Genomic DNA, 23,063 nt, shown 5'->3' with positions numbered 1-23,063 from the left:
TGCTTTTCAGAGCCAAACGAAACCAACCCCAAGTTGTAGTTCTTGGGTGAGAATGGGGGTGTGGTGGGAAACAGCAAGAGCGTCTCCTGCTCTAAAATGGATTGCCACTTTAACAAAAGTCTTTTCATCTACAATTCCAGTTTTTTTTTTTCCTGCAAAGCACATTGTAGCAGGTGTTTTTGTCTTTCCACTTCATAGACAAGATACTGAGGCTGACCTGGCTGGTATGTCTCAGTAGACTGAGTGACAGCCTGAGAACCAAAAGGTCCCAGGTTCGAATCCCAGTCAGGGCACATGCCTGGGTTGCAGGCCAATTCTCCAGTTGTGGGTGTGTAAGAGGCAACTGATGGATTCATTTTTCTCACATCAATGTTTCTCTCTCTCTCTCTTTCACCCTCTCTTCCCCTCTCTCTCTAAAAATAAATAATGAAATCTTTGAAAGGGAAGGGAAGGAAGAAACTGAGGCCCTAAGGTTGTGCAGTGAGTCGAGAATAGAACTCCAATCAGAACCAGGTTTTCCTGACTCTGAGGCCCTGCAGGAAGTTTCTGCGGGGACCGAGGCAGGACGTGAGCCTGGCTCCAGGCCCTGAGCCTCACTCTGGCCTCCATCCAGGAGGGAAGAGGTTCTCCGAGGTCAGCCTGTCTATCCACAGACATGTGCAGAGTGCTCACTCTGGGTCAGGTTCAGAACCAGATGTTCACAGCCCAGTGCCCCTCACCCACCCTCCAAGTAAAATCTAATGACCGGGCCAGGTGGGGAATGCGGTGGGAAGAGAGCCCCTGGCCTGAGTGGGGAAGAGGAGGGCACGGTCCAGGGGGGTGTCAGAGGAAGTGGCCCTTGAATTAGGGGTAGGGTGAGCTTGACAGGGAGAGAAGGGATGGAAATGCATTATGGGTCAAGGGAGCAGCAGCTGTGTAGACACGGAGCCACACAGGAGCGTGGGATCGCCCATGTCCTGACCGCAGGAGCAGCCAGGCCTCTGCGTTGGGTAGTTAAACCTGCTCACAACACAGAGCTCTTCCAAGGTCAGCTCCTGCCCTCCCGTCTCCCCGCAGCACCAGTGTCATCACCCAAGGCTGACGGGTTCACTTCTTGTCCCCAATTCCACTCACTACACTCTCTTGCCCACCCTTGGGCTCCCGGTACAGGTCCCGATGCCCCGTGCCCTCGAGCCGTTGCTGACAGGTCGGCTCTGCCTCTGTTTCAGAATCCCGGCGGAGGGCCATCTTTGAATACCACCGTGTGGAGCTGGACCCCAGCAAGGTCACCAGCAGGTCGGCCGTGGAGTTCACCCCCTTGCCAAGTAAGTAGGGGTGGTCCCCACTGACGGGGGGAAGGCGGCCTCGGACAGTAGTGTCCTAGAAAGAGCTTTGGAGTCAAACAGACTGAGTGCCATTCCCAGGCCCACCCCTGGCCCCTGTGCGGGTGTGGCCACCTCACACCTCTGGGCCTCCACTTCCCATTTGGCCCTTGGGCCTAACACCACCTCCCTCCCAGGACTTTGGTCAGGGTCAGAACCTCAGGACGGAGCACTGAGGACATAAATGCCAGCCCTGACACTAACTGGCCCTTCTCAGGCCCGGGTGTGGTTTGTGTTTGACAGATGACAGCTATTGTCACTAACACGTAACTGAAGCCCAGGAATCACGTGCCTCTGTGAACTTAGACTCAGCCCCAGGAAGAATAACCAGGAACGGAACTGAGTGATCCACAGTTTATCATTGTGTTTTCCTTAGTTTTTTTGTGGGGGGAGGCTGGAGCCCACATGCAGAAGGCCATAAAAGGGTTTAGCCGGCCCCTCTCTGAGAACCACGGGGCCCTGGCCCCCTCCCCGCTCTGGATCCTGCTCTCCCGCAGTGGAAGGCACGCCGTGGCCACGGCCCTCGCTGCTGCTGTGAACACCGCAGGATCAGGGCTGGACGCTCTTCAGGATCTGGTCAGAGCAGCCGGGGAGACTGAGGGACAGGGGGACCGCACTCCAATTCTTGTATTTTTTAAAAGATTTTATTTATTTATTTTTAGAGAGGGAAGGGAGGGAGAGAGAGAGAGAAACATCAATGTGCGGTTGCTGGGGACCGTGGCCTGCAACCCAGGCATGTGCCCTGACTGGGAATCAAACCTGCGATGCTTTGGTTCGCAGCCCAAGCTCAATCCACTGAGCTACACGAGCCAGGGCTAATTCTTGTATTTTTTAAAGAGGATTTTGTTTTAATTTCATCTTCTGTCTCACAGTGGCTCCCAGCTTCCGAAGCCACAACCCTTCCCCTGCCCTCTGGGACACTCCTTGCCTGCTTCCCCCACCCCCACCTTTTCCTCTTCCCTGGAGGTTCTGGGAGCAGGGGCTGGGAAAAGAAGTGGAAGAGGCTTCTCAAATGTTAGGCCACGTGTCTCAGTCTGGGCTCTCAGCAGGTGTCCTCCCTACCCCCTCAAAAGAAGAGAGACCCCAGACATCATAGGGTCACAGAGTTAAGACAACTTGCAGGTCTCAGCCCCACCCCCAGCCCAGTCGCCCTCCCTCCAGGCAAGAGAGGCCTGGGCCTGAGAACCCGTGGTCTCTCTGGAACTGGTGAGCGCAAACCTCAGCTCCAAGGACTTGAATAAAACTTCACATAGAAGCAAGGACATCCAAGGGCAGGGCGAACTTCCCAGGCCGGAAGGAGCGAACCGTCTTGGGAATGCGATTCTGGGACACGGTTTATACATCTGAGCCACTTCCCACCCCTCCAGTGAATTTCGGGAGCATTTAATGGCATGCAGGACATCTGAAATGCAGATGAGAGAGAAAGGTCAGCGGGCTTTATGAACACCCCAGGAGGCTCCCAGGGTTTGATTTCAGTTTAACTAGAGCCATTTAGGGGCCTCCAGAATCACTGGAAATGACCAGGCCATGGGCTCCCAGGTGGGTACAGCTGGTGGGGGAGGGGCCCGTGCTCCCAAGGCTGTGATTGGAGCCTGTGGGAGGTCAATGAGCTTTGTCCTCAGAAAACTCTGCATCCCCCCAGCCCGGGCTCGCTCCCTTACCTTGGGGCCAGGGAGGTCTTACCCAAGGTTCTTCCAGAGGTGTGGGTGGGCCATCTCCAAGCCATTGCCCTCTATGGCTGGAGAGTCTCGTAAGAAGGTAATGTATGGGGTGAGAGTGGGCGCTGAGCAGAGGGACCCCACAAACGCTAAGAGCTCAGGCCCTCCGCTCAGACGGACCTTGGTTCACACCCAGACCAACTCGGTGACTCTCTGCAAACCTGTTTCCTCTTCGGTACGATGAAGATGACAAAAACATCTATATAGCAATTCAGTAAACACATTCACCGCCTCCCACGTGCTGGGTGCCGTTCCAGGCCCTCTGGACACATCAGGGGACCAAGCAGCTCCTGTCCTCAGGCCAGGCTGCTTTCTGCTCATTTCCAGCCCCAGGCCTTCCATCCCCTACTTCAGGCCTGCAAAGACCTGCCAGACAAAAGGATATAAAGCCACCTACAGTCAGTCCCTCCCACAAAGCGTCTAAAGGCGACCACTCTGTGCCCACGACAGCTTTTCTCCCACCCACCTAGGGCTGGTTCCCAGCTCCCATCTCATAGGGGTCCGTGGAGTACAAATTGGTTCCCTAAGTGATGGGTAGAGTCCCACGGAAACTCATAGTGAAGACATGTGTGCCATGTTTATCAAACGGTTGATTGTTTTTCTGTAGTTAGTTCTCACCTGTTGCTGCTCTCAGCCTGCCTGCTCACCAGGTGAGCCCTTCCACTGCAGCTCTTCCAGGTGAGGGGCTGTCTCTCCCTGTAGTAAAACACACGGGCTTTGTGGCAGCTGGTTGCCACTCAGAGGTCGTACTGGTTCACTTGAGTGGGTGGCCTTTACTTGCGAGTAAAGAACTCTTAAATCCCAGCAACTGCCCCTCCCGCTCCCCTGGCCCTCTCTGCTTCTTGCCTGGCTGGTACCAGGAGGCTCCACGCTCTCTCTAGCACCCTGCTGCCACTAACTCCCCTGCTCCCCGACTCTGCCCTGCCCCGGGGGGTCCCACCTCCCCACTCCGTGGCCCAGGCTGTTCATGTTCTGGCTGCTGTTGAGAACACACCTGGGGCACGTTCCTCCCAGGCCTCCGCACAGGTGCCCTGCTGCCTGGACTTCTCCCCTAGGAGTTCTGCTGGCTCGCTTCCTCCCTGCTCCCCAGCCTCCTCTCCTCGGAGGCCCACCCCAGCCTCCCTGAATAGAACCCATCCCCCCTGGTCATGCAGCCTCCCTGTTCTGCTCTGTTTTCTCACAGCCCTCCTCACCACCAGGAACCTAGTATCGGGGTGTGTGTGTGTGTGTGCACGTGCGTGTGTACACGAGCCATTTCCTCCGAGACTCAGCAGGCCCTGTGAGGACAGTAAATATTTATGGGAAGAATGAATGGAGGGATGGATGCATGAATGAATACCCGACAGGAATGTCGAGAGGAGCGAGTAAGGCCACAGTCAGTACCAACAAGGAGCACTCACCGGGCTCACCATGTGGCGGCACTGGGCTAGACCCCCCCGCCGGGTATCACCTCCCGTCCAGTCACCCTCCCAGCACATCTGCCGGGCAGCTAGCATCGTGACCCCTCGTGTATAAACGAGGTGCTGAGGCACCAAGAGGTTGAGTAACTTCCCAAGTAGGATGTAAGCCTGGGAACACAGAGATGCCGCACAGCCCCTGGGGAGGCCCACGCCCAGGAGGAGAGGATGGAGGAGGAGTGGAAGTCTGTGTGTGGTTTGCCCTCGCAGCGGGACACTCAGACGTCCCTGGGCAGAGGCCAGTGAGAGGCGCGCGGAGGCCAGGAGCGGGACCCCGAGACGGCCCCTTTGCACGGCCGGAGCGCTCCTGGCCGGCTCTGCTGCCTGGGGTCAAACCGGGACATCTTAAAAAGTCATTTCAGCGGTTATAGACTCCAAACTGTATTATAAACATTAAACTGGCTAAGAGCTAGATTTTAATTGTTCCCACCACATGGAAGAATGATAGTTCTGCGACGTAACAGAGGTGTTCGCTGCAATCACAATCATACACAATATAAATGTATCCAATCAATATATTGGACACCTTAAACTTACTCAAATCTGTTAAATATATCTCAGTTTTTTGTGTGTTTTTTTTTTTACTTTTATTTATTGAGAGAAGGGAAGGGAGGAAGAGAGGGAGAGAAACATCAGTATGCAGTTGCTTCTCATATGCCCACTACTGGGGACCTGGCCCACAACCCAGGCATGAGTCCTGACTGGGAATCAAACTAGTGACCCTTTTGTTCGCAGGCTGGCACTCAGTCCACTGAGCCACATCAACCAGAGCTCAATTTTTATTTTATTTATTTTTTTAATTTTTTTTAAAAATTATTCATTTATTTTTAGAGAGGGAAGGGAGGGTGAAAGAGAGAGAGAGAGAGAGAAACATCAATGTGCGGTTGCTGGGGGCCATGGCCTGCAACCCAGGCATGTGCCCTGACTGGGAATTGAACCTATAATGCTTTGATCTGCAGGGCTCAATTTTTAAAAAACTCCCTTTCAACCCTGTAGTTGTAGGCAATGGCCCGGAGTATAACCTCCCAGACTAGGTGACATCCCTTTGTACACGCTTATGGTGCCCTGTAATTCTCCTTCATACACCTCATCAAAATAATGATCATGTATGTGGTTATATTTGTTCGATTATCTGTTTAGTGTCAGTCTCCCCATACGACTGCAAGGCCCAAGAAGGCAGGGACTGAGCCTTACTGTTCAATCCCCAGCACCAGCTCAGGGTCTGCACTCCCAGGAGATAGAAAGAAGGAAGGAAGGGAGGGGAAAAGGAAGAGAGAGATGGAAGAATCAGGACCAGACTCAAGTGAGGGTGGGATCCATGACCTTTAGGGTCCCTGCTGGTCAGAGACTGCATGGTTCAGTAGGGACTCAGCATTCAGGAAAGCTGCGCCTCTCGGAGGCCTGTGGAGAGCCTGGTTCTAAGGGGCCACTGCCTTCTCTCTTGCAGCCTGCCTGCAGCATCGGAGCTGCGACACCTGCATGTCCTCGGACCTGACCTTCAACTGCAGCTGGTGCCACGTCCTCCAGAGGTTTGTGCCCAGACTGACCCTCTGGTTCCTGCAGGCAGACTGCGGGGGAGGAACAGAGGGTAGCACGGCCCCTCTCCTTGCCTCAGGCCTCATTGCCAAGGTGAGGGCATCTCTGGCCAAGGGTCTGCTCTGACCCTTAGGACGAGAAGGTCACAGAAGTGAGCTGCTCCCTGAGGTTTGTGGCCAATCAAGGTGACGGCATGGCAGGGACCCTATGACATTAGGCTCCCGGGGATCCCAGCCACTGCAGCTCCCTCCTCATACCTGGAAAGGGTTAGTTCGTCCCAGGGCAGGGCTTGTCAGAGAGGTCCGTAGTTTGCAAGCCTTCCAGAATCGGCTAAGGCTCACAGATTCCTGGGACGTGCCCAGGCCCCTGCATCAGAATCTCTGGGAGAGAAGCCCAGAATCCTGCATTTCAACACGGTGCCTCATCTGCACACGAGCGTCACGTCTGCCAGCTCCGAGACTGGGGATGACCCAGAGACCCATTGCTGTTGGGTAAGAGCCCCGTGACCTGAAAACACCACCTCCAGCTCTTTCTGAGGCTGCAACAGGGTTTCCTGAAACCCGGGGGCGTGGAAATGTCAGGCATCTGTGGAAAGTTGGGGCAAACAGAGCTCGTGTTTACTTGGTCTTAGAAGCAGAGAAAATTCTGGATGAGACACAGGCTCGGGGATAAAGTTCTTAAGTCCAGCTCGTCTTCCCCTCCTTGTCCTGAAATCATGTCCTCACAGATCAGACTCAGAAGTTGAGCCCTGTTCTCCTGTTCAAGATAAGTAAACGGCAGAAGGAAGAAAATAATGATTTCTTTGGGGACTAGGTCTCTCATGAGAGTGGGATGCTCTGTGACCTCCAAGAGCCTTTAAGGCATTAAATCTTAAAAAATGGAAATTACAGAGTCCCTGAGTTCCTTGCAGCTGTCATGCATCTGTCAGTGTTTCCTTTGCTCCTTTCCAATATCCTAGTGTTGAAAGGGAAGCCATCGCCTTTATAGGCGGCCCGCCTAGCACACAGGACACAGCTCCAGGCTGGGAGGTGAGGGGGGGCCTCGCCGGGCCTCCCAGCTGTTCCTCCCACAGCTCTTACTCACTCAGTTTGCTTTCCCGGTAAAACGGGCTGGGGTTATGTGGTGCAGAGAAAGGTGGGTGAGGACCACGCTGTTATTTTAACTCCTCGAATACCAAATGGCATCTTTGCAGAGGGTTCAGAGCCCTTCACGTGAGAGGCACAGAGCCTCGGAGAGGATACACATAGGGCCACCCCCAGGTTGGTTCTTTCCGGAGTGGTGGCCTGCGGCGTGGTCCCCTGTATGCACTTGGAAGTCTGAGAGCCACCATCTCTGGCGCTTGGGGAGATCATCCAGACGACCTCCGATGAGCCCTGGGGCCCTGGGGCTGGCAGTCACGGCAGGACTCAGCACCCAGAGCCGTGCACACTGCACCGTGAGTCAGACGGGAGCAAACCCTCGCACTGAATGGGTATCCCCAGCCTCAGAGACCGCGCCCATCCACTGCGGGCTGGCCAGGCTAGGGGGGCCAGGGCCTCAGACGTGGACCCTGTCTCTGCTGTGGCAATGTCAGCTATAGCACAGAGAAGATCCATCAGGGTGTGCCAGGCTGACGTGGTTCTGGAAACCTCCAGTCCTCAGATTCCCAAGGGCCCGGGCTCACCCCAGTGTGGGACCCTCCTCGCCAACTCTCTGGAGCCTCATCTCCAACCAAGAGCTGACCCAGGTCTCTAAAATGTCAGAGGGCAGGGCTGGTGCACTGGGGCGGCCACCGTACCCTCGCCCACCAGCAGGTGCGGAGTCTAAGGGTGACTTGACCTTAACTCCAGGATTCGCTCAGGATATAAGGGGCCTAATATATAGGCCCCTTGCCTTGCTGCGCCATTTGGAGGGTCCCGTGAGAAGGTGCAGCCTTGGCCTGTGGCTGGGGCAGCACCTGGCACCAGGGGGTCACTCAGCAAATGGCACTTCTCATGTCTTTCTCCTTTGAATCTGGGTTTGTTGGCTCAGTGCTTGGACTGTGATGCTCCTAAACCTATACTGAAACCTCAGGCAGTCCTTGCAAGCATCACTGTGGTCTAAAAGAAACGTTAATTCCCACCCCCGATAGGGCCCCTAATCCCCCATCCCCCACAGTAAGGGGCCCAGAGGACCTCAGAGAGAGGGGTGCACATCGCTCTGCTGCGGGAGGAGCAGCTCGGAGACATCTCCGGAGGGAACGGCTGGCCTCGGGCAGATGGGCAGGTTGCTGGTGCAGAGAGTGACCTGAAGTTAACTAGCCATGAGTTCTCTCAGTGCTGGTGGCGCGTGATGCTGTTTTTCCCATGCAGATGTCCCTGCACTGGAGTAGGGCTTGATGGATGCCTTCGGCACCGAAGAGTGAAGACTGGAAATTTGAGCATGATGCCAGGGAGGAAGGACCTCCTCTGCTTCCTCCTCGTGCCCCCACCCCTTCCCTAGGGAAGGGCTTGGCATCTTCCAGCCCAGCTGAGCTGTACCATGGCCCGGGAAGCCCTGGTCGGCCCATCGTTGATCTCTCCCAGCCTGTGGCAGGGCCCTCACTCCTGCCCCCTGCTGATCGTGCAGGGGTACTGTCCAAACCTGCTGATGGCCGCCTTCCCCCAGCCTGTCCTCGCCAAGCTCAGGCCCTTCCACCAAAAAAAGGGGTCTCAGTGAGTGAACAAGTCTTCCCCAGATGAGAACATCTGTGTGAATTCCCTGGATTTTTAGCGATTTCAGAGCAGCCCCAAGTCCAGGGGGCCTGAAAGGTCCTTAGACGTCACGCAGTCTGTCTAGCCCCCTCCACAAACCATCTGGGCAGCCGAGGCCTTGGTCCTCGGGAGCCGGGCCGGAAGCAAGTAGGGATTTCACGGACACCTTCCCCTCCTTCCGGAAAAGGACTAGATGCGGCAGGAGGTTATGACTCCGATTCCACAGCTTCCTGGTGCTGAGGGCACCTGCCCGGTGGGTGGTCTCGGGGGGCTTGGCCGCCCGAGCCCTGGGAGGCTAGCCCCCTCCTCACCATCATGGGAGAGCCGTTGCTGCACAGACGAAGTAAAGGGGAGGGCCTCTCCATCACTCCCCCCTCCCGCAACACCTCCGACCTTGGTTCCCCCCGCAGATGCTCCAGTGGCTTTGACCGACACCGCCAGGAGTGGCTGTTCTACGGCTGCGCCCAGGAGGTGAGAGGCTCGCGAGCCAGCTCGTGGGGAAGGAGCAGCAAGGCCCTTCGCTGGCAGCTCTCCTCAAGGTGTCTTTGGCTCTTGGTGAAATCGTCCCCTCCACCTGGGGCTGGGATCCCCTGGGAGGCCGTGTCCCTGGTGACGTTTGTGAAGCAGTTGTGACTCCAGCCTTCAGATTCTGCGGGGGGCAGTCCTTCCGGAAGTAAAGGGGGCTGCTCCAGGCCCCGCCCACTTAGAATCCCACGCAGGTTCCTTCTCACTGCTGACATGCTCCAGAATGTCCCACACTTGGATCCTGGGCAGAAGCATCCTACTGTCACACCCCATATTAACACACCTGTCACCCAAGTGCCGTGTCCTTTTCCCCTCCCTTCCTCTCTCCATCTCTTCCTGCAGCTCCAGCTACTTAAGGGCGTGCTGCCCTGCACCTGCTCTGCTTTAACCCTCACATGGCCCCAGGAGCTGGGGGCCAGTGCCCCCTCACCCCCACCCCATCAGAGAGGGTTAGGGACTAGGCCTGCATCTCACAGCTGGTGAGATGGCGAAGCAAAAGTGCTGGGTGCCAGCATTTAAACCTAAACCCCCAGACCCCGCTCCCGGGCACCCCTCCCTGTCTGTTTTATTAGTAAGGCTGGGTGAGCTGTCTTTTTCTGGCCTTAAAAGAATCTTGCCCAGCAGCCCACTTCTGACATTGGCCGCTGGTGAGTGTGCAGATTTGCCCTGTCTATTTAAAATTGGCGTCTCTGCTCCTTCCTTGGGAAGGGTATGAAGCAGCAAACAGATAAATTGCCCTGCAAGGTAAGATGCTTCCAGGATAAAGTCCAAGGTCGAAAGATGTTCAAGGCACAGCTTTGGTTAGCTTGCCCTGCCTGGACCATGCACCGGAATCTTAAATTTTCTGGCTGCAGAGGGATGGATGTGGGGCCTCCGTCCAGCGCAGCCTGGGTCTCTCTTACAGGCCGAGGGCAGGACGTGTGAGGACTTCCAGGACGAGGACCACTATGCATCCTCCCCCGACAGCTCCTTCAGCCCCTCCGGCGGAGACCTCAGCACCACCTCCTCCTCCCTCTTCCTGGACAGCCTCACCACGGAAGGTAGCCGTCGGGGTGGACGGGAGAGAAGCCATGGGGAAGGGCCGTGGCCCTGGAGCGTCACCACCTCTGACAGGGGTCACCTCAGGGAATAAGAATTGCCCTGTCCTGCCCTGGAGGAGGGACAGGAGGCTCAGAGAGCGGAGCTCACCTGCCGGTGAGAAGCAGAACTGGGTTTGGAGTGAGCGGACTCCTAGCCCAGGCTCTAACCGCCACGCCGGCCCACGTCCGGGCTGTGGGGTCAAGTTCACTGTTGGTGAGGGGGGGAATGAATGTCCAGCCCAGGGCCAGGTAGTTCATATAACATCTCAGTTACCCTTCCCAGCAATCCTCACAGAACCAATGAGGTCTTATCATCCCTGCAGAAGGAATAGACTCAGTCTCAACACTCAGACGTGGCAGAAGGATTGCCTCATTTTTCTATAACTTCTCTCCACCTTCATCCAGCTGAAGGGCAGAGAGGTCCCTCACTCAGAACTTCTGGGGCAGGGCTCCCTGCCCCTGCGACCTCGTGCGCAGGGGTCAGAGCAGGGCAGCTGTGTGCACCTGGGTTGCCGCTGCCCCGTCCCTGCCGCTCCAGGCCTGGCTGTCCCCAGAGGCTTCTCTGCCAGCCCGAGGCTGGGGCGGGTGGAGGGGTGGGTCCGGCCAGAGGTCTGTCCAGCTGAAGGCACCACGCAGTGTCCCCAGAAGCCTGTGCAGGCCCCTCTGGGACTCAGGCTGCGTGTAAGAAATTCCTCTCGTACCCATGTTCAGTGCGTCCAATCTAGGTTTCAGCGCCTTGCCTTTAGGCTAAGACGGAGAGACCTGTGGGCTCTTACCACCTCCCCTGAGCCAGACACCAGCTTGATAGGGGCAAATGGGAAGGAGGAAAGGAGGAAAGGAGCAGAGAAAGAAGTCACTATTTTAAAAGACTATTCAGCCACAGCCCCATTTTGTAGATACAAAAACGGGCTCAGAGGGCAACCCAGGTTACTCAGGGTCATGTGAGGGAGGTAAAGGGTGGAGCCCGGAGAACTAGGGCAGCAGCCCAGAGGGTCGTCAGAGGAAGGCGAACCAGTGGAAGAGCTAACACCTGGGGAGCCTGACCACGGGCCGGGTAGGGTGCTAATGTCGTGCCGCCTTAATGCTCACTTCGTCTTCCTGACGGTCCTGTATGGTGATACTCTTTCATCCCCATTCTGTAGAGGAGCTGCTAAGGTTCAGAGAGGTTGATGACTTGCCCAAGGTCACACAGCCCGGAAGGGGTAGAGTCAGGTCTCATGTGGCTCCAAACGCAGCCATTCTGCCCCTCGATCCCGCAGCTCTTCTCAGAGCTGAAAGAAGCAGGAGAAGGTCTTTGTGGACTCGGGGCGCATTGTGAAGGCGGAACAAGCAAGGCAGAGTCAGGTGGTTCCCACTGGGCCAAAGCTCCTGGAGGAGGGGCTAAGGCCCCGGGGAGCGAGAGCAGAGCTCCTGCTGGTGGTGCAGTGGGGCGCTAAATAAATTACATGGAGAAGTAGCTGGAGGAGACCTTGCCCTCAGGGAGTTAATAATAAAGTCCAGGTGACCTTCTAATTAGAGGAAATTCACCCGTGAGTTAACCCTGCGTGTTCGTTGAGAACGCCCTCAGAGCTCGGCGCTTAGGGGCTGACCAGACCTCCGGGTGAGCCGTGGAGCACCAGTGGCCATAAGCCGGCTGCGGCGGGTGCGGGGAGCCCGGCACAGGACGTCTGGGGACCGGCTCCTGCCGGGGTGGGCTGCCCCCGCACAGAGGCACTGCCCTCTGTCGGCCGGCGTGACGGCGTGTGTGTCTCCCGCTGGCCAGGAGTGCGTCTCGCTTCTGTGTGCTGTGTGACCGTCCCCAGAGGAAGGCGGGAGAGTGAGGGCAGCTGTGGCTCTCTGTCATCCCAGTCCCGGACGAGGCGACAGAGGTGACCAAGTTGCGTCGATAGGAGGAAACATGTCGAGGATGACTTTGCACGCCCAGTTCTCAGGACGCCTGGGCAGGACAGGCTTCAGTCGCCCTCCGGCCTGTGTGACTACAACCCGCACGTGGAGGCTTGTGGGGGCGGGTGAGGGACCGCCTCTCTCGGGGGACAGGAGGGTGCTGTGAAGGAAGGGGACACAGCTCTCCAGCCGGAGGGACCGCCTGTGCGGGCCTGAGTCAGGCAGCACAGAAGTGAGCGGGCTCAGGCTGCTGGCGGGTGTGGGGCTGGGATTTAAGAGTTGTTCACTGGCAAGCAAAGGCCACCCACTCAAGTGAACCAGCACGACCTCTGAGTGGCAACCAGCTGCCACAAAGCCCATGCGATTTACTACAGGGAGAGACAGCCCCTCACCTGGAAGAGCTGCAGGGGAAGGGCTCACCTGGTGAGCAAACAGGCTGAGAGCAGCAACAGGTGAGAACTAACTACAGAAAAACGATCACCTGTCCGATAAACATGGCACGCATGTCTTCACTATAGGAGTTTCCGTGGGACTCTATCCATCACTTAGGGAACCAATTTGTACCCCACGGACCCCGACGAGATGGGAGCTGGGAACCAGCCCTGGGTGGGTGGGAGAAAAGCTGCCGTGGGCTCGGCATGGTCGCCTTTAGTCACCTCGTGAGAGGGACCGGCTGCAGGTGGCACCGCGTCCCTCTGTCCGCCAGGGGCAGACGTGCGCTGGGCTGCGGTGGATTTTCAATGCTCTAGATTTGAAACAAGTTGATTCAAATTGAGTTAATTTTCCCAGTGGTGTTTAGGGTTACTCTGGTCAGTTCTGACTAACCAATTGGTTATCTTCAACTTGCAATAACAAAATAGACTCAGAGGTGTGTTTAAATACCTCGTTTATTGAAATTCCCGAAGAAAGCATAGCTTTCTATTATGTCTATAGCTTGCTGTTTTGTTTTACTTTCAGTTTTTAAGACGGCTGTTAAATGTTGATTTCTTTATAATTATGTAATAGTTAAATGATGATTTACATAGATCCAAAGTCAAATCTACAAAGGCAGGTATATTCAAAAAAGTTCAGTTTTTAGTTTTGTCTCCTCTTTCCCCATAGGGAACCATTTAAAAATATTCTCACGGTGTATCCTTCCACTATCTGATGTGAGGTTTTCATATTTCCAGACTTACTGGACGTGCACAGCAGAGCGGGATGCCGTGTCCAGAGCTGGGGTGTGACCGGGCTGGGTCTTGAGGGGCCCACAGTGTAGGGAACTATGGGACCTGAGATGCAGCAGAAATAGGTACCAGATGCAATGGGACACCGAGGAGGACACACCCATGTGCCTTCTGGGAAGCGACAGGGCCAGGACCAGGGTGAAGCAAGTGAGGCACTCAATGCAGGTAGAAAAAAAACTTCAGGAGCCCTGGCTGGTGTGGCTCAGTATACTGAGCAGTCTGCAAACTGAAAGGTCGCTGGTTCGATTCCCAGTCAGGGCACATGCCTTTGCTGTGGGTGGGGTCCCCGGTTGGGGGTGTGGGAGAGGCAGCCAATCTATGTGTCTCTCACACACTGATGTTTCTCTCCTTCTCTTTCTCCCTGTCTTCCCTTCTTTCTAAAAGTAAATCAATAAAATCTTTTTTGAAAAGTTAGGAGGAACCCTCCCCCCCCCCCCACACAAAAGCAGTAGTCCGGATAAATAACTTTTATGCAACATTGGTAAAAACCAAAATTGATGCTAAAGATTCCCAAATATCAAAATTGTAAGTAAAGACAGGATCAGACCCTGCTTCACTTACCACACCCTAATTCCAGCGCTCACCCCTCATGCACGGGCAGTTCAGGGCTGGGACTTGAGAGAGAGGGAGCGTGAAGGGGAGGAAGGGCATGCCCTGCGGGAGGAACGGAATGTGCAGTAGCTCAGAGACATGCAAGCCGAGGGTGTCGGAGGGCCTTGGGCAGCCGGTTACAGCCCCCGCAGCAGGCTTGCGTTGTGGCGAGTGACATAAGGAAAGAAGATTAGGGCCAGATTGCCAGGGCCTTGAACACCTGTGAACAGAGGGGAGCCAGCAAAGCCTTTGAAATGACATGGATGGTGGCGGTGCTCGAGGGGAAAGGGGACAGGATGCGTGTCGGCAGCCTTGCCCTGTGACTCGTTCCATTTGTTCAGGGTTCCGAGGTTTGAAGCAATCACCCGCAGTCCTCTAGAGCATTCTGGCCACATGGGACTCTTTCTGACCTTCCTCTCCCCATGTGACAGCAGGGAGGAGCCACAGGAAGGGCCAACCACTGGAACTTACTTAGGAAGCCACAGGACACACACCTGGAGGTGGAAATCTGTCCTCCGCATTGTACCCCAGGGGAGGTTTCCAGGCAAACCTGACCTTGTGACCTGCTCACCCCCCTCATATCCTTCCTCAGCTTCTTATCGCCCCTCAGGAGAACGTGAATGGTCCTCAACTTGGTTTCCTGACAGCCATGTCCCCACCCCCGGCCTCACGCTCAACACCCCCTGCTCCCACCCTCTCCACCTCCAGCTCCACTGAACTGCTTTTGCTCAATTGGCCAAGTCCTTGCTGGCTCTGGACCTTGCCCATGCTCTTTCCATGGCCTAGACCCCTTTGCCCAGGCCCTCCTTCTTGTCTCCCTTCGTCTGGTGAGGCCCCAGTCAGAGCTTCATTAGTCTGGATTTTAATTGTCCCTCCATCCAGGCCACCTGTTAACTCCCCAATGGCAAAGACCACGTCTGCCCTCAGTGCCCCCTCCTGGTGCACAGTTCATGGTTGACACTCAGTAAGCGTTTGTTGAACGAGTGAACGTGAGACTAGGAAAAGTTGGCTTGTTCGTGGTCTTCGACCATTACACTGCTGTGTGACCTGTGGGCAAGTGCCCTCCCCTCTCTGTGCTTCAGTTTCCTGGCCTCCGACATGAAGGTGTGGACTGAACCTCCCTACGGTCTCATCCAGACCTAAAGTGACAAAGGCCGTAGGATTCCACTAATTTCCCTCCTTCTTTCCTTTCTTTTCCAAGATGACACCAAGTTGAATCCCTATGCGGGAGGAGACGGTGAGTACAGAGTTGCCAGAACAGGGTGCACCAGCCACTTGGCCTCTGTGTTCATTCTGAGTGGGGGAGGGGAAGCAACTGCAGCCTGAGCTTCCTAGACCTCCTGCTGGGTGGGATAGACCTCCTGCTGGGTGGGAAGGCAGGAGCTTCAGGGCACAGGCCCCCTAGATTGACAGAACTTGTGTCTATATTTAGACATTTCCTTCTCAGTCAGGAACCTCCCCTTTAGGGGTGCATATCCACCACCCTAAACCAGGAGAGGGAGGAGGAGACAGGGCTGCACAACGGCAGGCCTGCTGGGGCCAGGCCTGTGGCCGTCAGCCTCTTGCCCCCACAGGCCTCACAATGAGGGGTGCAGGCAGCTTCTCTCACATCACCTTTCCTTCGAGTCCCTGCCTGGGTTGGCAGAGAGTTGACACAAAAGTTGTCTGCCCCAGTTTTTCTTGGGTGCCAGAAAGTGGGATCCCCTGCCCGGGGTTAGCTGGGAGGCCAATCTCTCTGATGAGGTGAGGGGGCTCCACTTCTCCTGCCTTTCGCCCAGAGCTAGCTCAGGTGCTCGCTGCGAACACTGCAAAGGGGAGGTGGAGGTGCTTCCCGCCCCAGGGCCTGGGAGGTCCGGGGTTCCAGCAGGAGAGAAGAGGCTGTGCGTGCAGCACAGAGATGGAGCTAACACTCTTCTATGGGCGGCAGGTGTGATGGTGCATGTGCGTGGGGGAGTGTGGGTGCAAGGTGGGAGGGTGCAGCTGGGCCATGGTCCCCTCTCTGTACCATGCGTTCATTAGCCCAAGCCCTGACCGTCAGATCCGCAGGGTCACTGCCCGCTGCTGGTTGGCTGAGTGCCAGGTCAGGGGAGGCCAGCTTGGAGGTGTGTCACCTCAATTCTCCCACCTGCTGGCAGATAGAGGCACAGACCCTCCATGCTGCAGCGGCGCCCGTGTCATTTCTCTCCTGGTTTTCCTCTGCTTGCAGAGAAGAGGGGCTGGAGAGGGCAATGGTTTTGGATGCACGTGCAACAAACACCCTTTTAAAAATCCCCACCCCCTGTTGACTCCCATCCCACCCACTAGCCGTGTAAATAAGATTAGACATTCCTGTTGTTTGCATGCTCCTCTGTCTCTATTTGATTACCTCCACACCCCGTTAGGGTAGGGAGAGGAGGCACATGGCCAGCCCAGGTGGCAGCGGGAAGCTAGGCTTCTAAGTGGCTGGCATTGACCGTGTCCTTGGGCAAATCACTTCACCTCTGGGTTTCCATTACCTCAGCCCCACAGGAAGGGTGGGGCTGCATGAGCTTCCAGCTTAGCAGTCTATGGAAATACTCAGTTTTCTCCTTGGGATGCATTTCAAGTGCTCGGGGTGTTCTCAGAGAGCGCCTGCTGGCTCATTCGCCTGCAGAGGGCTGAGCTCCTTTCTTTTACTGAGCTCCTCCGGTGGGCTGGCCGTTCTGTGTTCTAAGCACTGAGGATGTAGAGATGAATTAGACACTGCCCTTCAGGAGGTCACAGTCTGGTGTTATGGGCGGTGGCAGGTAAAAGTGCAGTCACTTTGCTGTCATCATACCTGACACTTCCTGAGGTCGTCCAAGATACCCACTGTGGTCCTCAGTACTTGACGAGACTTATCTGGTTGTGTCCTTCACAATAACCCCAGCAAGCAGTTACTATTATCTGTGTTCTACGTAAGTAATAACTGAGACGCAGAGCGGTTAAATAATTTGCCCAAGGCCACACAACTCGTAAGTGGCAGAGTCTGGATTTGAACCCAGGCGGCCAGATTCCAGCTCCCAAGCGCTTCACCATCACACAGCCTTGGCGAATTCCTTAAGAGTACGTATGTGGCACAGGTGTCGGAGAGAACTTTTATAATCCTTATTCAACCGACATTTGGGCAACTGCAAGTGATTTTTTTAAAAACTGATTTGAGAGAGAGATACGCCGATTTGCTGTTCCACCCACCTACGCATTCACTGGCGCATGCGCACCTCCAGCCAGGAATGAGCCCACAACCCTGGAGTAGGGGCTGATGCTCCGAGCAACGGAGGCACCTGCCAGGGCAACTGGAAGTGATTTTGAAAAGCCGCCTGAACCATGCAGAGAATGTTACGCTGTGCTCATGATCCCCCCCACTCCAGCAGCCCCCCGCCACCCCTGGTCGAGTATTTGATAAGTAGACCCAAGGTTCTGTCACCTTTCATCTCTGGGACTTTGTCAGAGCCCAGGACTCCATGGCCCCACCTTCCCTGCTCCCCTGCAGCTGCCCTGCCCTCTCGCTCTCTCCACAGGCCTTCAGAACAACCTGTCCCCCAAGACAAAGGGCCCCCCAGTACACCTGGGCACCATTGTGGGCATCGTGCTGGCGGTCCTCCTCGTAGCAGCCATCATCCTGGTGGGGGTCTACATCAGCGGCCACCCCACTTCCAATGCCGCGCTCTTCTTCATCGAGGTCAGCTCCCCCCTCTGCTTCTGCATGACCGTTCCCCTGGCCACTCAGGACCTGCTCCTCCCCATCTCATCCCTCCCCAGCCACATGCCTGGCTCCTGCTCCCACCCGAGGAACTGTCGTTGCCTCCCCCCGGGCAATCTCATGCTGGCTAGTGTCCTCGTAGTCCCCAACCCCCAGGGGGCTGCACCTCAGAGCTATTCCAGCCCTCCTGTCCTGCCTGCTTTTGCACCCCCACTTGTGAAACGAGGCCCCAGGGCACAGGAAGAAGGCAAGAGCGCCACGCATGCCTGTTCAGTGGCTGTGCAGCCAATCTCTAAGGAGGTCTGGTCTCTCATGGCCAAACTCCAGCCCCGGCATTTATTCAAAGCCATCATAGAACTGAGAGGCCTCTTTGCCTCTCTGCTGTGGGGGGATTTTAGAGTAGAATCAACAAACCATAATAGGAATGAGTTGCTTTCCCGGGGAGCTTTCACTGAGGATGCCCTGGTTTCGCACATCTCAGAACTGGGAAGAGCCAGCACGACAGTAAGGCCCAGCCCCCTCCCCTGTGAGCCACCGAGCTCAGCAGCCCCTGTCCCAGCCCCACTCTCGGCTTCTCACCGGCTCTCCTCGTGGCACAGTGCTGGCGCTCTGAGACCACAGTCTCCTTTATAGGAGCCCCGGTGACCTCATTACCCAGAGGCCAGGTGGTTCCTCCTTTTTGTCTAGACGCCCCCCTGTTGCTTGTGAATCTTCACCTGTCAGTGTTAAACCCTGGCCTATCTGGTGTGCTGATGGGGATGCTGATGGGGGTTCTGAGACAGGCCCGAGAATCTGCATTTTCATAAGCATTTTCCCCCACTGATGCGATGTAGGACCTGTTATTTTGGCATTCCCAGGGCCTCTCAGGCCGTTCCTTCTCTCACCTACGTCCTCACTTCCCACCACCTCAGGGCTCCACTCCATATGTTGCTAAAGCTTCCACCTCAGGTCCTGCAGCCCTCCTATCCCAGCAGGCTCCCCAGCAGCAGAGGGGTCAGAGCAGGGAGTCCTCTGAGAGAAGGGGCCCTAAACGTCACCCAGCTCTCCGTAGGCCCCCAGTGCCCTTGTCGAGAGAGTCTCAGTGCTGTCCCTGGGGGAAGGTCCCCAGTGGGTGAGGCCATGCCTGTTGACTCTGGTCTGTGCCCCTGCAGCGGAGATCTCACCACTGGCCGGCCATGAGGTTCCGCAACCACCCCAACCACTCCACCTACACGGAGGTCGAACCCTCGGGCCACGAGAAGGAGGGCTTTGTGGAGGCGGAGCAGTTCTGAGAGCGCCAGGTCGCCCCTTAGAAGGGTAGGACAGAAGACCCAGGGACCCCAGAAGAGACAAATCAAAACAAGGTGGAGAAGTGATTTTTCTTGGCCTCCTCTGAACACACGCTGGCGGAGAAGATGGGGCAGCAGCGTGAGGGGCCAGAGCCACGGTTTGGCCGTCACACTCCAATATTGAAGCAAGGGCAGAAAAGCAACCAAATTGAGTTTTTTAAGGACCGATCACCTAATTTCATCTTCTTTTGATGCAAAGGGTCTCCCCTTCTGGGGCTCTCAGTGGTCTACTCAGTAGCTGCCCCAGAGGCCCCCTCCCCCCTGGAGATGACCAGGCGCCCTGCCCCTGGTCACCCAATGCCCCTGCACACGACAAGAGAACTGAGTTCTTGGTTGGGGCCGCTGCCTTCCAGGGTCCATAGACTCAAGAGCTGGTCCTCATGGCTATGGATTCGGCGCCCTCGGCCCCTGCTTCTGTGACTCTGGAAGTCTGGAGAAGGAGTTCAGGCCATCTGTTAGACACAGGTGCGGCTGCTCCATGCCCTTCGTGGAGCAACCACAGGGAGGCAAACCAAAGGAGAGGAAAGAACTTGTGGGGGAAATCGCAACTTTAGGCTTTGCTCTCTCAACTTGCCCTTTCTGCTGAGAACCAGTACTTCTGCATCGGATGTGGGTGCAGCCCGTTTACCCCAGCTGTGGCCCAGCCTCGGCCGGACGAGCCACCAGGGGCTCTGTGTTCCAGGGGCACATTTGGTGTCCATTATCGTCTCTGGCCTGCCCCGCTGTCAGTGCCAGTAAGGACCACCCAAGGCAGAACTTTCCTAATTACTGTTTTGCCTCCTCCAAGTTGGATTTCCATTGCTGTTAGAAGCAGGGTGGTTTGTGGGGACATGTCCAGCGGAGAACTTCAGTGGGAGTGTGTTGAGAAGCAAAGCCACTGGAGCAGCCGGGACAGAGGACGCTTACACGGGAAGGAGGGACTTTCTGCGTAAAATCTTGACCTGGAAAATGGCTTCCGTCTCCCCAGCTGTGCTGGACGTTCTGGGGGCAGAGCTGCTAGGCTCCCACACTGAGGCTGGAATTCTGTCCCAGAGATGAGTCAGGGCTGCTTCCGCAGAGCAGTTCGAATGAAAATCGACAGCTCGCCCTCGTCCAAAGTAAAAATATCAGCAATAAAATAAATGGTAAATCACAGTCTCCACTCGGCCACCCCCTTTTCTGCCTGTCATTGGAGACGCCACAAAGGAGGAAGTTGAAGTGCCCGGCCGCCCGAGGGGTGCAAGGTTGGGAGTGCACGAGTAACCGGGCACAGCCAGACACTTGATGGCGGTCTTCTCCACGCTCCGTGCTTTATCCGTGGTGAGGACACTGACGACAATCAGATTGGAAACATGCTGGACCTCATACACCAGGGACCAATGGGGAGGGTCAGAATTTGGGAAAGAAAACGGAGAATGCCCCAGAGAAAATAGGGTTCTTTTCGAACTTCTGAGGGACAGAAAGGTCTATGATAGAGCCGTCTTCCTGAGCCAAACGCCGCCAGGCAATGAAAAGACGCTCCCCCCCGCCGCCCTGCCCCACACTCCTAGCCAGCAGGCAGGAGGGGGCCTTTTGCTCTTGCCTGACCAGCAAAGCGTCTGTGAGCTTTATGTGTCTACTGGCCAGGAGGGTGGTTTCTATTGTGGCCAAATGCAGTGCACAGCACCATTTGCCCCTCCCCCAAACCCAGGACGCCGCTTCCCGGTGGGAGCTCCGCCAGCCGTTCTGGATTCCCGAACGGAAAGAGCAAGGAGACGGGAGAAAGGGGCGGTACTGCGCAGAGGCCTGCAGGTGGCGAAAAAGTGCCAGGTGCCTTGGTGGCTGGGTCGGAGGAGCCTGGCTCACCCCTGGGATGGCGGGGGGGCAGGGCAGTGGAGCTGTCTGGCAGCAGGTAGCCTGGTTTGTTTACAGCCAAAAGAACTAAAGATGTGCCATTTAAGCAAGGCCTCGGGACCTGAGGAGTCTCTGCGTGTTTGGAGCCAGAATGGGTAGCCCAGGGCCGCCTAGAAACAGAGCTCGGCACTCAGTTACGGCTGGGTCCCAGCCAGCCTTGGGACCTTTCTCAGGAGATAAGTGTTTGTTAGACCCAGGAGTCTTTACTCCACGGCTTAGAGCAGGTTAGCTGAGTGGCTGTGGACAGTGACCAGAAAGGGACATCGGGATCTCGTGGTCCACCCTCCGAGTTGGGCTGACGGTCCTGGAAGGCAGAGTAGCACTTCACGTAGTGCGCATGCGCGGCCCCGGAGCTTGAGGATTTCCAGGCCCCTCCTCCCCACAGGCGTGCACAGGCTGCAAGGAGAGCAGGCGGCTGGCAGGCACCTGCTCCACTCCGTGGTGTCTCTGGGCACCCTCACGGTGATCCCCCGGGAGGTGGGAGGGTAGGGTCCGTGAGACTTCATCACCGTGACAGGAACGTCACCTGTGGTGTAGGGCTCTGAGGAGCTGTCTGTGTGGTGCCCAGAAATGGGAAGGACTCAGGGAGCCTCTGTTTCACACAGCTCTTGAGAGCCAACAGGAACGTGGGAGCAGGAAGAGGAACGAAGAGGCTGAATGTGAGACGGCCCCCGGATGAGGCTGTGGCCACGACCCTGTTGTTCTTCAGTCAGTGCTCTTAGGTTTGTGGGCCTGTCCAGCAAGGTCCCAGGGGTTTCTGCTTCTAGAACAAGAGGGCACACGAGCTCAGCCATCAGCCTCAGCACCCAGGAATGCCCCAGCAAGCAGTTCCACCGGCTGCCCGCCTCCCTCCCGCCATAATCAGGTATCACGCAGTCAGCCCAGCAGACCCCTGGCTCTGGAAGCCACTTCTCCCGGTCTCAACCTGAAGCCTGACGTTGAAATGTCCTTTTGTCACTCTTAGAGGTGGTTGATGGACCCAGGGAAACAACTTTCTAAATGTTTGTGTTTTACCAAAGCTCCCCTGTGTAAGGTATCCCAGTGTGTAGATGTTTTCAGGCATATATAGGTATACACACACGTGCACTTTGTGGCTAAAAACATTGGATGAACCTGTGGTGTGCTGAGCCTGTAGCTTGGTTAGTTAAACTAAGGTAGAGGCAGAAGCTGCCAGCCAGCCACACTCGTTGAAAAGCAGAGTGTCCACCGCTCGAGCTGACCACTCACTGGTTGTGAGCAGAGAGCTGAGACGCCCTGCTCTTCTCTGGGTCCTGGACCAGGTAACAGATATGCACAGAGCACTGACTGGGGCTGCGCACAGTCAATCTCTTTCTCGCTTTCTCTCTGTCCATCCTCCCTTCTTCTCCACCCTCCAACCAAAACCTGCCTGAATCTACAGCACAATCAGAAGGATCTGGAGATCGAGAGCCCCCTAGCTCTCCTACATGCCATGTGCTCGCGTGTTTAGCGTGAACTCTCGGCATGGATTCTCAAGTGTTCATAATAAAAGGCAACATTCTTTTAAGACCTGTTTTATGCAAGATGAACTACAAAGGTTTTTGAGGGGCGTTCTGCAGTTGCCACACACACCCCGAAGTCCTGACAATAGACAGCTTCTCTGACGACCTTCAGGCAAGAGCACAGGAACAGCCTCTGGCAATCTGCCCAGCAGGGTGCTTCTCCCAGCCTCTCGGCCCTGCCTCCGGGAGATGCAACCTGGAAAGAGACGGACCCCAGCTGTCTATTTATTTGGGGTTTGTAAATCCCTGGAAGTAAACCTCATGGGTTTCTAATCTACTATCTTGAGTTACAAAATAAATCTATATAAGCTGACGTTGCCGCATTTCTGGAAGCTTTGCACTTGAACCACTTTAGCAGCCTCATTGTGTTTTTATTACTTTGCGGTGGTTCCCAACCCCCCCCCCCCCCACACACACACACACACGGTTAAGCAAACCAAAACAGGGAAAATGTGAACTCTCACAACCAAAATCAGCTATGTCAAATTTCAGTCTCCGAACAAGCCAATTTCTAAATAAACAGACTCTGTTTGCCGGATAGAGAGGAATGTGTCGGAG

At 55.8% G+C, this 23,063-nt stretch overlaps 1 protein-coding gene across 2 annotated transcripts in view; it reads left to right on the top strand.

Annotated features, from left to right (window-relative positions):
• PLXDC1 (plexin domain containing 1) overlaps positions 1-22,823 on the top strand; it is a 59,540-nt gene extending 36,717 nt beyond the window's left edge. The window contains exons 8-14 of one of the 2 annotated variants that reach the window (XM_028520842.2): positions 1,209-1,304; positions 5,984-6,065; positions 9,194-9,254; positions 10,213-10,348; positions 15,287-15,322; positions 17,604-17,764; positions 18,937-22,823. In XM_028520842.2, coding sequence (XP_028376643.1) covers positions 1,209-1,304; positions 5,984-6,065; positions 9,194-9,254; positions 10,213-10,348; positions 15,287-15,322; positions 17,604-17,764; positions 18,937-19,056 — 692 coding nt within the window. In that variant the 3' untranslated portion in view covers positions 19,057-22,823. The remainder of the gene's footprint in view (positions 1-1,208; positions 1,305-5,983; positions 6,066-9,193; positions 9,255-10,212; positions 10,349-15,286; positions 15,323-17,603; positions 17,765-18,936) is intronic. The other variant, XM_036033861.1, reaches the window with a different exon arrangement.
• The last annotated feature ends 240 nt before the right edge of the window (positions 22,824-23,063 follow it).

The sequence above is a fragment of the Phyllostomus discolor genome, chromosome 8 (assembly GCF_004126475.2).
Source record: "Phyllostomus discolor isolate MPI-MPIP mPhyDis1 chromosome 8, mPhyDis1.pri.v3, whole genome shotgun sequence".
NCBI lineage: Eukaryota > Metazoa > Chordata > Mammalia > Chiroptera > Phyllostomidae > Phyllostomus > Phyllostomus discolor.
This window is presented reverse-complemented; position numbering and strand designations above follow the sequence as displayed.